The 15,948-nt window shown below is 45.7% G+C and overlaps 1 protein-coding gene across 5 annotated transcripts in view; it reads left to right on the top strand.

The window, feature by feature from the left end:
* The window catches only part of LOC147115087 (collagen alpha-1(XV) chain-like), a 483,626-nt gene that overhangs the window by 344,029 nt on the left and 123,649 nt on the right, over positions 1 to 15,948 (top strand). For all 5 annotated transcript variants that reach the window (XM_085993355.1, XM_085993353.1, XM_085993354.1 and 2 more), the window contains 3 exons: positions 1,337 to 1,381; positions 2,603 to 2,740; positions 10,545 to 10,622. In XM_085993355.1, the coding sequence (XP_085849481.1) occupies positions 1,337 to 1,381; positions 2,603 to 2,740; positions 10,545 to 10,622 (261 nt within the window). The remainder of the gene's footprint in view (positions 1 to 1,336; positions 1,382 to 2,602; positions 2,741 to 10,544; positions 10,623 to 15,948) is intronic.

The raw sequence follows: 15,948 nt of genomic DNA, 5'->3' as shown, positions 1-15,948 counted from the left end.
CTGCACTCACACAGCAGTTCATGTCTGTCCAATTGTGAGAAAGCAAATGGAGTGTTAGTAAAGGAGGTTGGCCCCAGTAGTGTTTGTTTTCTGCGATCTGCCAAGCTGCAGAAGAACAAAAGCTTAATCTATGCAGAACATATAATTCTGCCAGCTTTTGTCAAATATTTTAGCTGGGTTAGCCTTAATGATTGTATGTGGTTTATAATGAGCCTTGTTATCAAAGCAGTACCAGTAATTTGTATGTAAGGTATTAACACATACCTAGGCGTGGCGCCGCCACATCTCCCGCGAAATTCAGCGTGAGGTTAGCGGCGACGGTAACCGTTAGCACCCCGCGGCGTTGCGCCTCCGGCGATGACGTCATCACCATGCGCAGCGCCCCAGCTGCAATCTTTGGTAACGCCCCCTGACTTACCGCCGGACACTATGTCTGACATGGTATGGGGGGCCTACCTACGGCCGGAGCGGCACAAATTAAAGGGGCGGTGCCGGGCGGCCATTTTTGTTGCTGGCCTGCCCCCGTTGCTGTCCCCGGCGTTCTGTGCAGCCCCCCCCGTGGAATGCCGGCTGTGCTCTGTGAGCCCGGCACTTCTCTTGCGTGCTGGGATCTTTTGATGGCACTCTGATCCCTGGTGGTCCAGCTGGGTTGCGCTGCGCAAGGCCCCTCCCTTTTAATAAGGGGAGGAAGGCCTGCAGTAGCACCATGATATTCACTCGCAGCGTCCCAAGAGGGAGGCGGGGCGCTTCCAGTGGCGCCCCACCTCCCTCTTGGGGCGCTACCAGTGAATTTCAGGCGCTAATTTTCTCAGGCCGCTAATAGTAGCGCCCCAGCGACGTTAGCGCCCCAAAGGGGGCGTGACCCAATTTTTCCCCCATACTGTTCCAGGAAATTCTGCACAGAAAGAATGATTGCTTGCTTTGGGTCAGTTGGCCAAGGCTTTAAGTAGGCCTGCAGTTGATTAATATGATGAAAGATTATTAGGGGGTAAATGCAGCCAACAATGTGCAAACATGTTGTACTCCCACACAAAATGCGGAGTCTCGCAGGGAGTTGTGGATCAGAGTCAAGGAAGCTGATGGTAAAATTGATTGTCGTCAGTTTGGACTGAAGGATGGGTGCCTGTGACTTCACGATCTGTGCTGCTGGTAGACTAGTTCCTCATCGCCATCATGTACTTGGAAAATTTAGGCCATTATTTAGAAGGTAGCTTGTGCTGCCTCGTAAGATTGCGTGACCTACTGTTGATGTTTTTTTGCCTTTTCTGTGTTTTTGGATTCAATGACAACTTTCTGTTTTACGCAAGAAAAATCAATATAATGTATTTGTTTGCAGGGTGATCAAGGTCCAGTTGGTCTGCCTGGTCTACAGGGAGTAAAGGTAAATTTTAAACATTTAAAAGCCACATTGATTACCCACCCCTAGTTGCCCAATTCTTGATGCAACTGGGTTGCTTGCTATGCCAGTTGACAGGACATTAAGGGTCAACCACATAGTGTGGACTTGAGTCACAAGTAAGCCAGGCCAGCTAGGGGTGAAAAACAACTTGGATTTTTACAGCAATCCAAAGTCTTCCACGATCACCTTTTTTTGGTGCCAGCCACAAATGACCAGATTTATTGAATTTGGTGTCACAATTTGGCATGGTGGGATTCAAACCCATGATCCCTGGGTTGCAGGTCCAGTAACAAGTCTACTATACTACTGTAGCCATTGACAAAAATATTAAATGGTTCTGCATGAAACTTTACTGAAATCCACCTAAAGCACTGAAACCAATCATGTGGAAAGTGATCTCCTTACTGGCCCAAATGTGTGAATCCATTTTGGAATTTGGTACAGTCACACAGTTGTATACTCTACGCAAAACCTCATAAATTTGTACTGGGTGGTATAGTGGTCACTTCATTCACTACCCTAAGGTACTAACCTTGTCTAAACCTAAAACAGTTAATCTTATTGCTGTTTGTGGGACCTTGCTATGCATAAATTGGCTGACATGTTTCCTTATATTAGAATGGTGATTACACTTCAAAAGCGCTTCATTGGCTGTCAAGCGCTTTGGGATGTACTGAGGCCATGAAAGGTGCTATATAAATAAAAGTTATTTCTTTAATTATCTTAGTTTTAATGGCTGACACTATTTTTCTGTTCTTCTGTAAACCAGTTGGCCACGTTTCATATCTCATGGTGTGCAGTGCTCACCAGGCTGATAAAATGTAAAATGGCACAAAAAAGTGTGACTACTTTAGTCTTCGAGACAAATATGGGTAAAGAGGATTTGGTGTCATCACTGGTCTTCTTTCAAAGATTCTTTGAGCAGAAAAAATGCAGTATCCAGGGAGACCTGTAGAAGTAAACTCCTTCACGTTGAAATTCTCATTGTATTGACTCATGAGCAACAGAGTTTGGTTCTCCAGAAACTGGGAGAGAAAACACAGACCTTCATTCCATGAGCTGCTGAATTCCCCCTCCCTCCCTCCCTGTACAGTGAAGAGATATATGAATTATATATTGAAGAAGTGAATTGGCAGATGAGGCCAGTTCATATGTGTAAAAAGCAGGACTGTCCATAAAGTTTGTAATATTGTTCCTTTTCAGGGAGAAGTTGGAGATAATGGCTTACCAGGATCTCCAGGACCTCCAGGTCAGCCTGGAGGCTCAGGACGACAGGGTCCGCCTGGACTTCCAGGCCCACCTGGGCCAGCCGGCGGTGGTGGTGTTAATTTTGGATTTGAGGTAATTCTCTAAATGCTAATGATGAGTTTCTGAGGTCGATGGGCTGGTGAATATCTCATTAAAAAAACTTTTGGATTAGAACTGAATGCAGATATCCAAAAGGCATTTAACAAAGTTCCACATGAGAGGCTGTTAGTTAAACTCAAAACTTTAACGATTCAGGGTTAACTCTGGCAAAGGATAAGAAAATGGCTGATGGTTAGAAAGGAAAGTGTACTTATTGGAAAAGTTATGTTGGGTGGATGATGGAATTACTGAGAGGGGCACTCCCGGGGTTGGTGTTGCCACCACTGCTGTTTCTCAGAAATGACCTGGATTGAGAAATTCGATGCAAAGTGGTCAGATTTGCAGCTGACACCAGATTAGGAAGGGCAGTGGATTCAGAGGGGTAGCTCAGAAATTACGGAATGAGTTGGACTGAATATGTATGTGGGCAGAAAAATGGCAGAGGAAATTTAATATAGACAAATGTTAAGTACATGCATATAGGAAGAGACAATAATCACAGCATGTACTTGTAGTGTCCGTGTGTTGATAGAGACACTGAAGACAGGAGTTGGTTCATAGGTGTTTACTAAGCAAAGTCTGGGGGGGGTTCTAACGGATATAACACAATATACAGGCTTATATAGCCCGAGTGGCCATTACCGGCATTACAGCACACCTGGGGCTCTTAAAAGCACATACACTACAGTACTCTACAAGTAGTGCTGAAATGGCCAAGGATGAAGCCGAAAGTAGACTCAACACTTTGTCCAACCAAAGCAGAACAGAAATCAACAAAGCCAATAGGATGTTGAAGTCCATAGTCAAACCAGTAGAGTACATGTCAGAGGAAGTGATGGCCAAACTGTACAGTGCTCTGGCCAAACTGCACCTTGAGTACTGTGTCCCGTTATGGTCGCCAACACATGGGAGACATTCAAGGGATGTTCCGGAGGCCGACCAGGAGAACCCTTGAAGAAAGTCCCATCACTTGTGTTATTCTCCCACCCCTCTTGTGTAATCAAATAAGTTTTATTCTAAATAATTACAGCTCCCCTTTACTAACTGTCTGGGTTAGGTAGCAAGTCAATACTCCAATTAGGAGTGACAGCACTCGTAGCTTTTGTAGAATTTACATTGAACGCCCTCAAATAACACCCTGCTATACTGTGTAGACATAACCTGATCAACACCACATTTACTCACTTATATCTTCCATCATCTATAGCAGTTGACTCCAATGCACTAAAGCCATGAGAATTTCCATTCAGCCATTTAGCTTTTCCTCAGATGATAGTGCAGCCCACACTTTAAACCAAGTTTGTTGCATTTTCTTTCCCAGGGTCGGGGGTGAGGGTGACATGTCATCACCTCCTGCACTCACTTTTGTAATCCACCTCCCCCGCCACCCCCACCCCCCCAGCACTCATTTTTGTCATTTCCCACCCCGCCACCACCCAAACCATGCAAGAGAAGGTTTTTATTTGAGACTGATGTTCCTGTTTACTGACAAAGGCGACACACTTTGGCAAGGTGGGAGCTCCACCCGCCCCTTGGCTGCACTCTGAATTGTGGAATTAGGGCAGGCATCGGGGGCCTTTTTAAAAATTTGCTTATGAGAACTGGGCATCGCTGGCAAGGCCAGCATTTATTGCCCATCCCTAGTTGCCCTTGAGAAGGCGATGGTGAGCCGCCTTCTTGAACTGCTGCAGTCCATGTGGTGAAGGTACTCCCACAGTGCTGTTAGGTAGTAAGTTCCAGGATGTTGACCCAGCGACGATGAAGGATCGGTGATATACTTCTAAGTCAGGATGGTGTGTGACTTGGAGGGGAACTTGGAGGTGGTGGTGTTCCCATGCGCCTGCTGCCCTTGTCCTTCTAGGTGGAAGAGGTCGCAGGTTTAGGAGGTGCTGCCGAAGAAGCCTTGGCGCGTTGCTGCAGTGCATCTTGTAGATGGTACACACTGCAGCCACGGTACACCAGTGGTGTAGGGAGTGAATGCTTAAGGTGGTGGATGGGGTGCCAATCAAACGGGCTGCTTTGTCCTGAATGGTGTTGAGCTTCTTGAGTGTTGAGTATTTCATTGCACTCCTTACTTGTGCCTTGTAGATGGTGGAAAGGCTTTAGGGAGTCAGGAGGTGAGACACTCGCCGCAGAATACCTAGCCTCTGACCTGCTCTTGTTGCCACAGTATTTATGTGGCTGGTCCAGTTAAGTTTCTGGTCAATGGTGACCTCCAGGATGTTGATGGTGGGGAATTCGGCGATGGTAATGCCGTTGAATGTCAAGGGCAGGTGGTTAGACTCTCGCTTGTTGGAGATAGTCATTGCCTGGCACTTCTGTGGCGCGAATGTTACCTGCCACTTATCAGCCCAAGCTTGAACATCGTCCAGGTCTTGTTGCATGTGAGCATGGACTGCTTCATTATCTGAGGAGTTGTGAATGGCGATGAACACTGTGCAGTCATCAGCGAACATCGCCATTTCTAACCTTATGTTGGAGGGAAGGTCATTGATGAAACAGCTGAAGATGGTTGGGCCTAGAACACTGCCCTGAGGAACTCACCATCTTCCTTTGTGCTAGGTATGATTCCAGCCAGTGGAGCGTTTTCCCCCTGATTCCCTTTGACTTCAGTTTTACGAGGGCTCCTTGATGCCACACTCAGTTAAATGCTGCCTTGATGTCAAGGGCAGTCACTCTCACCTCACCTCTGGAATTCAGCTCCTTTGTCCATGTTTGGACCAAGGCTGTAATGAGGTCGGAAGCCGAGTGGTCTTGGCGGAACCCAAACTGGGCATCAGTGAGCAGGTTATTGGTGAGTAAGTGCTGCTTGATAGCACTGTCGATGACACCTTCCATCACTTTGCTGATGATTGAGAGTAGACTGATTGAGTAGATGATTGAGAGTAATTGGCCAGGTTGGATTTGTCCTGCTTTTTGTGGACAGGACATACCTGGGCAGTTTTCCACATTGTTGGATAGATGCCAGTGTTGTAGCTGTACTGGAACAGCTTGGCTAGAGGTGCGGCTAGTTCTGGAGCACAAGTCTTCAGCATGATATCCGGGGTGTTGTCAGGGCCCATAGCTTTTGCTGTATCCAGTGCGCTAAGCCATTTCTTGGTATCACGTGGAGTGAATCGAATTGGCTGAAGATGCCCAGTTTTGAGCTGCTAGATCTGTCCTGAATCTATCCCATTTAGCACGGTGGTAGTGCCACACAACACAATGGAGGTGTCCTCAGTGTGAAGACGGGACTTTGTCTCCACGGTGCGGTGGTCACTGCTACCAATGCTGTCATGGACAGATGCATCTGCGACAGGTAGATTGGTGAGGACGAGGTCAAGTATGTTTTTCCCTCGTGTTGGTTCTCTCACCATGCACACACATCACTATAGCGGGGTGGGGGGAAGTTATGACTGAACAACCACTGGAATTCAGTAAGACACTTCTCAATGTGCGCTCAGATCTGTCCAATAAGGGGCACTTTTGGAAAAAGATATTACCCTGTATGACAACACATTACCAGAAACGTCACATGGACATTGGATAAACATCTGAAGTGCCTTGTGTGTTGTTAGTTGATATGCTTGCAGTAGGATGAGGGTGAGTGTGAGGGGTGGCTAGTGAGATGGGGAAGTGATAAAGTAGATAGAGAGGGTTGGGTGGAAGTTCAAGGTAAGTTGGTGTCCTGGGGAGGCCTCTTCCACCCTTGGAAGGGAAGCGAACTTCCCTGCATGCTGACTCCCTCCATAAGTATATGGAGGGAGTCATTGGAGAGCCTGGGTGCAAGTGTTCACCTTTGTGCAGTGATTGTCAGTGTTTGCAGCACCTCAAAGCTGTCAAACACTGACAGATCAACTGTCAAAATAAAATTGTGCATGATCCTGTTAAGGAAACCGGCAGATGACATGTCATCAAATGACATCATCAGACCTGCTTCCAGTTAATTGGCCGGTAAGCCCACAGGGCGTGCTTAACAAGGCCAATCAAGGGAAAATCGTGGCTGCAGCTGAGGGTGGGACCAGAACCCAGAAACCAGCTGACCCGCCCCCATCTCGCCTCCAGAATTAAATTCGCGGCCTCAGTGATTAGGGAGAGAAAATTAGACAGGGTATCCCATTCCTTAATTTTCTGATTGCTATGCAGTGACTCCATGGGTGTGCGTAAGAATTCATTGCTAGATATTAAAAGGCACCTTGACAGCTATGCTATCAAAACGCCAGAAGACATTGCGATGTCACATAGCCTGACAGGAGTAGACCTTTTGGACATTCAGAGGCTTTTTGCTCAGGTGCTCATGTGTTGCATTTGCAAGATTTGACACTGAGAAAATACAGAGAAGGAAATGCAGAGTTAGATTGAATTATTCAGAAAGGTAGCACAGCTGTCACACCTGCAGCCTCAATCAGTAGAATGTTACCTTTAGCTCAGTGGTAGCACTCTTACCTCTGAGTCAGAAGGTTAAGGGTTCAAGGTTTACTCCGGAGACTTGAGCACATCATTCATAGAAACATAGAAGATAAGAGCAGGAGTAGGCCATTCGGCCCCTCGAGCCTGCTCCGCCATTCAATGAGATCATGGCTGATCGTCCAAATTCAGTACCCTGTCCCTGCCTTCTCCCTTGATCCCTTTAGTCTTAAGAAATATATCCAACTCCTTCTTGAATATATTTAATGAACTGGCCTCCACCGCCCTCTGTGGCAGAGAATTCCACAGGTTCACCACTCTCTGGGTGAAGAAATTCCTCCTCATTTCAGTCCTAAATGGCTTACCGCTTATCCTTAGACTATGACCCCTGGTTCTGGACTCCCCGGCCATCGGAAACATCCTTCTTGCATCTAGCCTGTCCAGGCCTGACAGAATGTTATAGGTTTCGATGAGATCCCCTCAATCTTCTAAACTCCAGTGAGTATAAGCCCAATCGACACAATCTCTCCTCATACGTCATTCCTGCCATCCCAGGTATCAGCCTGGTGAATCTTCGCTGCACTCCTTCCATGGCAAGAACGTCCTTCCTCAGATAAGGCGACCAAAACTGCACACAATACTCAAGGTGCGGTCTCACCAAGGCCCTGTACAACTGCAGCAAGACATCCTTGTTCCTGTACTCGAACCCTCTTGCCATGTTTCTGCCCAATCACCCAACCTGTCCAAATCGTACTGGAGTTTCACGACATCCTCCTCATACCATACCCTCCCACCCAGCTTTATGTTGTCTGCAAATTTGGAGATATTACATCCAATTCCCTCGTCCAGATCATTAATATATATTGTGAACAGCTGGGGTCCTAGGACTGATCCTTGCGGTACCCCACTAGCCACTGCCTGCCACTCGGAAAATGACCCGTTTATTCCAACTCTTTGCTTTCTATCCGCCAACCAGTTCTCTATCCAAGTCAATACCTTGCCCCCAATCCCATGTGCCTTAATTTTGCACGCTAATCTATTATGCGGGACTTTATCGAAAGCCTTCTGAAAGTCCAAATACACCACATCCACTGATTCTCCCTTATCTATTTTACCAGTTACATCCTCAAAAAATTCCAGTAGATTAGTCAAGCACGATTTACCTTTTGTAAATCCATGTTGACTTTGTCCGATCCTGTCACTGCTTTCCAAGTGCTCTGCTATTACATCTTTTATAATGGACTCTAGCATTTTCCCCATGTCAGGCTTACCGGTCTATAATTCCCCGCTTTTTCTCTACCACCGTTTTTGAATAGTGGGGTAACATTAGCTACCCTCCAATCCATGGGTACTGTTCCAGAGTCTATCGAGTTCTGGAAGATGACCAGCAATGCATCTACTATCTCCAGGGCCACTTCCTTAAGTACCCTAGGATGTAGATTATCAGGCCCTGGGGATTTATCGGCCTTCAATCCCGTCAACTTCCCCAACACCATTTCCCTACAAATACTGATTTCTTTCAGTTCCTCCCTCTCATTAGTCCCTATGTTCCCCGACATCTCTGGAAGGTTATTTGTGTCCTCCTTTGTGAAGACAGAACCAAAATATGTATTTAGTTGGTCTGCCATTTCTTTGTTCCCCATTATAAATTCCCCTGATTCTGACTGTAAGGGACCTACGCTTGACTTCACCAATCTTTTTCTCTTCATATATCTATAAAAGCTTTTACAGTCAGTTTTTATGTTCCCTGCAAGCTTACTTTCATAATCTATTTTCCCCCTCTTAATTAATTCCTTTGTCCTCCTTTGCTGAATCCTAAACTGCTCCCAATCCTCAGGTTTGCTGCTTTTTTTGGCCAATTTATATGTCCTTTCTTTGGATCTTATGTTATCCCTAATTTCCCTTGTTAGCCACGGTTGAGTCACCTTTTTTGATTTATTTTTATGCCAAACTGGGATAAACAAATTCTGTAGTTCATCCATGCGATCTTTGAATGTTTGCCATTGCCTATCCACCGTCAACCCTTTGAGTGACATTACCCAATCAATCCTACCCAACTCGCGTCTCATACCATCATAGTTCCCTTTATTTAAATTGAGGACCCTAGTCTCTGAGTCAACTACTTCCCTCTCCATCTTAATGAAGAATTCTATCATATTATGATCGCTCCGACCCAAGGGGCCTCGCACAACAAGATTGCTAATTAATCCTTTCTCATTGCATAATACCCAGTCTAAGATGGCCTGATCCCTAGTTGGTTCCTTGACATATTGGTCCAGGAAACCATCCCGTATACACTCCAGGAATTCCTCCTCCACAGTATTGTTACTAATTTGGTTAGCCCAATCTATATATAGATTAAAGTCACCCATGATGACTGCTGTGCCCTTATTGCACGCTTCTCTAATTTCCCTTTTAATGCCATCCCCAACCTCTGCATTACTGTTTGGGGGCCTATACACCACTCCCAGTAACGTTTTCTGCCCTTTGGTATTTCTCAGTTCTACCCATACAGATTACACATCATCAGAGCTAATATCTTTCCTTACAATTGTGTTAATCCCCTCTTTAACCAGCAATGCTACCCCACCTCCTTTTCCTTTTTGCCTATCTTTCCTGAATATTGAATACCCCTGGATGTTGAGTTCCCAGCCTTGGTCCCCCTGGAGCCATGTTTCCGTAATCCCAATCATATCTGCCACTGGAAGTACTGTAATAGTGCTGGTGCTGTATTTCAGATGAGATGTTAAATGAAGGCTCCAACTGCTCTTAGGTACTGACCAACAATCTTTGTGGGGCCCACTTCTACCCATCGGAAGGCTGGTACACCCTCATCTCACTCAGCGTACCAACCACTAGTCCTATGTCAGGTCCCAACTGAGCCAGGGAAACAGAAGCTTTCATCATAGGGAGTCCCTTTCCCTGGGGTTATTGGTCTTATAATGGGCCTAGTTTATACTGGTGAGTAGATAAAACAATAATATTCACACAAAGGGCAATGGAAATCTGGAACTCTCTCCCCCAATAAGCTACGATGCTGAGTCAATTGAAATTTTCAAGATTGAGATCAATCGATATTTGTTAGGATGGGGATATGGAGAAAAGGCAGGTAAATGGAGCTGAGGTACAGATCAGCCACGATCTAATTGAATGGTGGAATACGTTCGAGGGGCTGAATGGCCTCCTCCTGTTCCTATGTTTCCAAGATGATGGGATCCATTAAAAATAAACTCCACAAAGCCCCTGCCCTACTCTGTCTGTACAAAGTCGGAATAGATTTGGTTCTTCATCTCTCAGATACACAGAACAAATTTCATTGGGTATTTTAAAGTTACACTGTTTGCATTGTAATTTGATTATTTCTTTTTAACAGGCTGTATTTTAATTTGTTTTTTTCTCTCTATTTCAACAGGATATGGAAAGCTCTGGTGCATTTGGACTACCGGGCATTCCTGGAAAACCTGGACCTTCAGGACTACAGGGGTTACCAGTAAGAATTTTAAATATGTAGATGACTTATAATCTAGAAACCCCCTCCCATTATTCCTATGTTTTCTGGGCTTCACATCTCTTGAAAATTGATGGTTTACTAGTTTAATACCATGACCAAGACTACAAACTCAAATGCAGGTGAATTTGAAGGCTTACTTTCCTGGTGACCTACACTTATTTCAATGAAAAGATAAATGGGCCTTGAATTTCCTTGAGCTTTCTGTCACTGTGCTGCCATAACGTCCTCTGAAGTGCGGAGTAAACCTTGTAGTTGTCTGCAGTGGCCATTGATAGAGAACTATTATTTATAAGTGAATAATTCGATCGGGCCAATTACTCTAATTCAGTTCAGACCCAGAAGCAGAGGCAGTTAATGCCTAGAAATTTGGTTGCATAGCACCCGTTTATTTGGGCACTACGGGTGGCGAATTGTGTCCAAAATGGCATCCAAGCAGCACATGCACACTTCTGGTGCGGTCTGCGCTGGACGCCATCTTGGGAAAGGCCAAACAAGAAGCGAACTTTACCCACACCTGAAACAGGCGATAGGCCCCTTATTTGCATATGTTAATGTTCTAATGCCTGCTTCTGCTCCCTCTTGCAAGATTGGTTTGCACCTAAGGGAGCCAGCAACAGTGCTGATTGCCCCCGGGAAAACCAACGCTAAACAGCACGGAATTAAAAAAATAACTACTTACCATTGTAGTGTATATGCCTTTAAGAGCCCCATGTGTACTGTAATGCCGGTAATGGCCACTCGGGCTATATAAGCCTGTATATTGTGTTGTATCCGTTAGTTCCCCTCCAGACTTCGTTTAGTAAACACCTATCAAACCAACTCCTGTCTTCAGTGTCTCTATCAACACACAGACACAACAGTGGCGACGAAGTGGAAACGGACTTACCTGCAATTCGGCAGCACCTCAAGGACATCGATTCCTCTGGCGTCCAGAAGAATCAAGAAAGTGAAAGAAGCTGTGGTTTCACCAGCTGGTCAAGCTGGTGGCAGGTACTGCGCTAATCCTTCCTGGGCATCAGGCTGGGGCTCCAGCAGCTGGCTCTACAGCTGGGCCAAGCAGCGAAAGCGGAGGCAAGCAGTAACAGACGGGGAGGGAACACTCGGGAGACGGCCGGCGCCGCAAGCAGGTCGGCGTTCAGACCTAGAGAGAAAGTCCGGCGGGAACGAGTCTCCAACTGTAAATAAATAAATAAAAAAAGAACGGAAACCGCGGGAAACAGCGTTGTCATCGGCAGCAGCAGCGGGAAAGCGCGGGAAGCGCCATATCTTTTCTGCAGAAAAGAAAGAAAAGCGCGGGAAGCGCCATATCTTTTCTAAGATGCCTAAGTCTGGCAATATTGATGCTTTTGATAACGAGATAGAGGATTGGACCACATATGTGGAAAGAGTGGCGGTATATTGCACTGCAAATGGAATAGAAGATGAAAAAAAAGCTTCAGTACTGCTAAATCTAATGGGCGCAAAGACATACGGACTGTTACGAAATTTAATCACTCCAGCCAAACCAAAGGACAAGAATTTTAAAGAAATTGTTGATACCTTACAGGAGCACTTAAACCCAACACCGCTGCTGATAGCGGAACGATTCAAATTCTTCAAGAGAAATCAACACAAGAATGAAAGTAACGCTGATTACCTCACCGAATTAAGAAAGCTATCAAAACACTGCCAATTCGGGGCAGGACTAGCAGATTATCTTCGAGACAAATTTGTCTGTGGTCTCTTAAGTGAAGGAACACAAAAAAGGCTGCTTTCTGAAAAGATTTTAACACTGGACAAGGCTTTCAGTATGGCTGTATCATACGAAGCAGCCGCAAGAGGAGCTGCAGAGATACAACAAAAGACACAGGACTTCGGCACCCATGAAATGACACAGGGTTTCGAGAGATGTTATCGCTGCGGCAGATCCACCCATGACCAGAGGGACTGCTGGTTCAAGGACAAAGCATGCAGGCAATGCGGGAAGATTGGACACATTGCACGGGTATGCCGATCTGGACAAAATAAATCCACAGACAGGAAAAAAAAGTACAGAAAGGTACAAATGATGACGGACAGTAGCTCCGAAGAGCAGAAGAGCGATAGCGACTCCGAAAACAAGAGACTAAGCTGTCTCAAATTACATAATGTACTTGCCAAAGATGATTACCAGACCATTTGGGTTACCCTCACGATAGCAGGGTCCCCAGTTAAAATGGAGCTAGATACAGGATCAGCTCTGACCGTCATAAATCGACGGGATTACGAGCGGTTATTTCCGCATATACCTTTAAAAGACACATCCATTATCTTGAAAACATATACGGGGCAGAAAGTATACCCCAAAGGAAAAATAAGGGTGCCTGTTGTATACAACGGCAAGGAAATACAAAAGTTGTATTTATACATTCTACAAGATGGTGGCCCACCGCTGTTGGGACGTGAATGGATCAGGAAAATACGTTTAGACTGGCACTCCATTCAGGCACTGACGGTGACCAGTAAGAAAAAAAACGATGATGACATCATACCTGAACGATTAAAAGACATCTTGGCCAACGTCAAAGAAGTGTTTCAAGAAAAACTAGGAACCTTGAAAGGCATCACCGCCTCAATAAAAGTGGAAGATGCAGCAATTCCCAAGTTTTTTAAAGCAAGACCGGTGCCATACGCAATTCGTCCAGCAGTCGAGGCAGAGCTGGAGAATTTGGAAAATGCAGGCGTATTATCCAAAATAGATTGGAGCGAGTGGGCAACACCCATCGTTCCAGGCATGAAGAAAGCATTGAATAATGATAAATCTGAAGAACAGAGAAAAATTCGCATCTGTGGAGACTTCAAGGTGACGGTAAACCTGGTCCTTCACACGGTACAGTATCCTCTTCCGAGGATAGAAGATATCTTCGCCTCACTATCCGGAGGGAAACGTTTCACCAAAATAGACTTGGCACAGGCATATCTACAGATGGAGGTTGAAGAGGCCTCTAAAAAATATCTCACGATAAATACACACAAAGGTCTGTACCAGTACAATCGACTGGTTTTCGGAGTAGCATCCGCTCCAGCTATCTGGCAAAGAGCTATGGAGCAAGTCCTCCAAGGGATTCCGGGGACTCAATGCTACCTAGACGACATCCTTGTAACAGGAGAAAACGACAACGAGCACCTTGCCAATTTGGAGCAGGTGCTCACTAGGCTGAGAGAACGGGGCCTACGAGCAAATCGCCCCAAGTGTGAATTTTTCCAAAATCAAATATCATATTGTGGCCACATAATTAATAAGGAAGGGTTGCATAAGTCACCTGAAAAAATTGAAGCGGTCATAAAAGCCCCAGCACCTGAAAATGTTTCACAATTAAGGTCATTCCTGGGATTAATAAATTACTATCATAAATTTTTACCGAACTTATCAACTCTTCTACACCCTCTTAATGAACTGCTACAAACAGGAGTAATTTGGAAATGGAGCAAAGACTGTAAACGTGCCTTCCATAAATGCAAAGACTTAATCACGTCCAAAGAAGTTTTGGCTCATTACAACCCATCACTGCCAATCAGACTGGTGTGCGATGCATCCCCTTACGGCATAGGAGCAGTATTATCGCATAAATTCCCTGATGGCTCGGAACGACCGATAGCTTTTGCGTCACACTCATTGAACTCAGCTGAGCGTAACTATGCCCAAATCGACAGGGAAGTACTCAGCCTGGTATGGGGAGTGAAGAAATTCAACCATTACCTACACGGACAAAAATTTACCTTGTTGACTGACCATCAACCCCTCATCTCCATATTCAACCCTAAAAAGGGTGTTCCCATTATGACAGCGCAAAGGCTACAGAGGTGGTCCCCTTTTCTAGGGGCACACCAATACAACATAGAATACAAAGGATCAAAACAGCATGGAAATGCTGACGGGTTATCGCGCCTACCGTTGCCAATGATAGAAGAGGCACCTACAGTAGACCCAGTGGAGATGTTCCACTCAACCATAGTGGAATGTCTACCAGTAACAAATTCTGCCATTGAAAAGGGAATGAGAAATGACCCGACTCTCTCACGAGTCTACGACTTAACGGTAAAGGGATGGCCAGCACATGGCGAACCACTGTTGCCAGCATTCTCGCAAAGAAGAGAACAGCTGTCAGTATGCCGAGGAACCTTGATGTGTGGATCCAGAGTGGTGATTCCACCCAAACTCCAGGATAAAGTGCTAAAGGAGCTTCACGAGGGGCATTTGGGTGGAGTGAAAATGAAGAACCTAGCCAGAGCGTTTGTATGGTGGCCAGGTATCGATGGAGACATAGAAGAAATGACCAAGAGCTGCCTAGGATGCCAGAAGGTCCAAAACGCTCCACCCCAAGCCCCTCTACATCCATTGGAGTGGCCCTCATCTCCCTGGCAAAGGGTACACATCGACTTTGCTGGTCCATTTATGGACTCAATGTTCTTAATCGCGGTTGATGCACACTCCAAGTGGCCGGAGGTAATAAAGATGTCCTCCACCACCATGGAAAAAACCATCACAGTATTAAGAACCATATTTGCCAGGAATGGGCTGCCGGAACAGATCTGTTCTGATAATGGACCGCAATTTGCGTCCGAAGAATTCAGGAAGTTCTTAAAAAACAATGGGGTTAAGCACTACACGTCCGCCCCATACCATCCCGCCACCAATGGATTGGCTGAAAGGTTTGTCCAGACCTTCAAGAAGGCCATAAAGGCCATGGGTAATGAAGACATAAAACTTCAGCACAAGGTGGATAACTTCTTGTTCGCATACAGGAATGCAACACATATGGTTACAAACCAAACTCCCGCCATGATGTTCTTCAATAGAAGCCTAAGATGCCGGCTGGATTTGATCAAGCCCAACATCAGAAGGGACGTGGAGAACCGGCAATTTCAAGGCATGAATGAAAGGCCAACTAGAACCTTCCAGATAGGTCAATAAGTTTTGGCCCGGGACTACCGTACCGAGAAATGGCAGCCTGGAACTATCTGCACACGACTAGGACCGCTGATGTATACCGTGGACATCGGAGAAAGCATAATAAGATGCCATGCTGACCAAATCATAGAGTCATCTGAAAAGGGACAACCTACACCACAACTCTATACGCCTAACGATGAAGTAGAGATACCCATATCTACCTCCGATCCGGTGATACTGGAACCCAATGAACCCGACACTGGCATTCAAGCTGAATCAGCCTTGCCAAAAGAACCTACTACACCACCAGAAACTACTACACCACCGAGGCGTTATCCGGACCGAGTCAGGAAGCTTCCAGAGAGACTGACTTATAATTAATTAACTGCAGCA

Source organism: Somniosus microcephalus, chromosome 7 (assembly GCF_052327205.1).
Source record: "Somniosus microcephalus isolate GS21.2 chromosome 7, FLI_Smic_1.0, whole genome shotgun sequence".
Classification (NCBI taxonomy): domain Eukaryota; kingdom Metazoa; phylum Chordata; class Chondrichthyes; order Squaliformes; family Somniosidae; genus Somniosus; species Somniosus microcephalus.
This window is presented reverse-complemented; position numbering and strand designations above follow the sequence as displayed.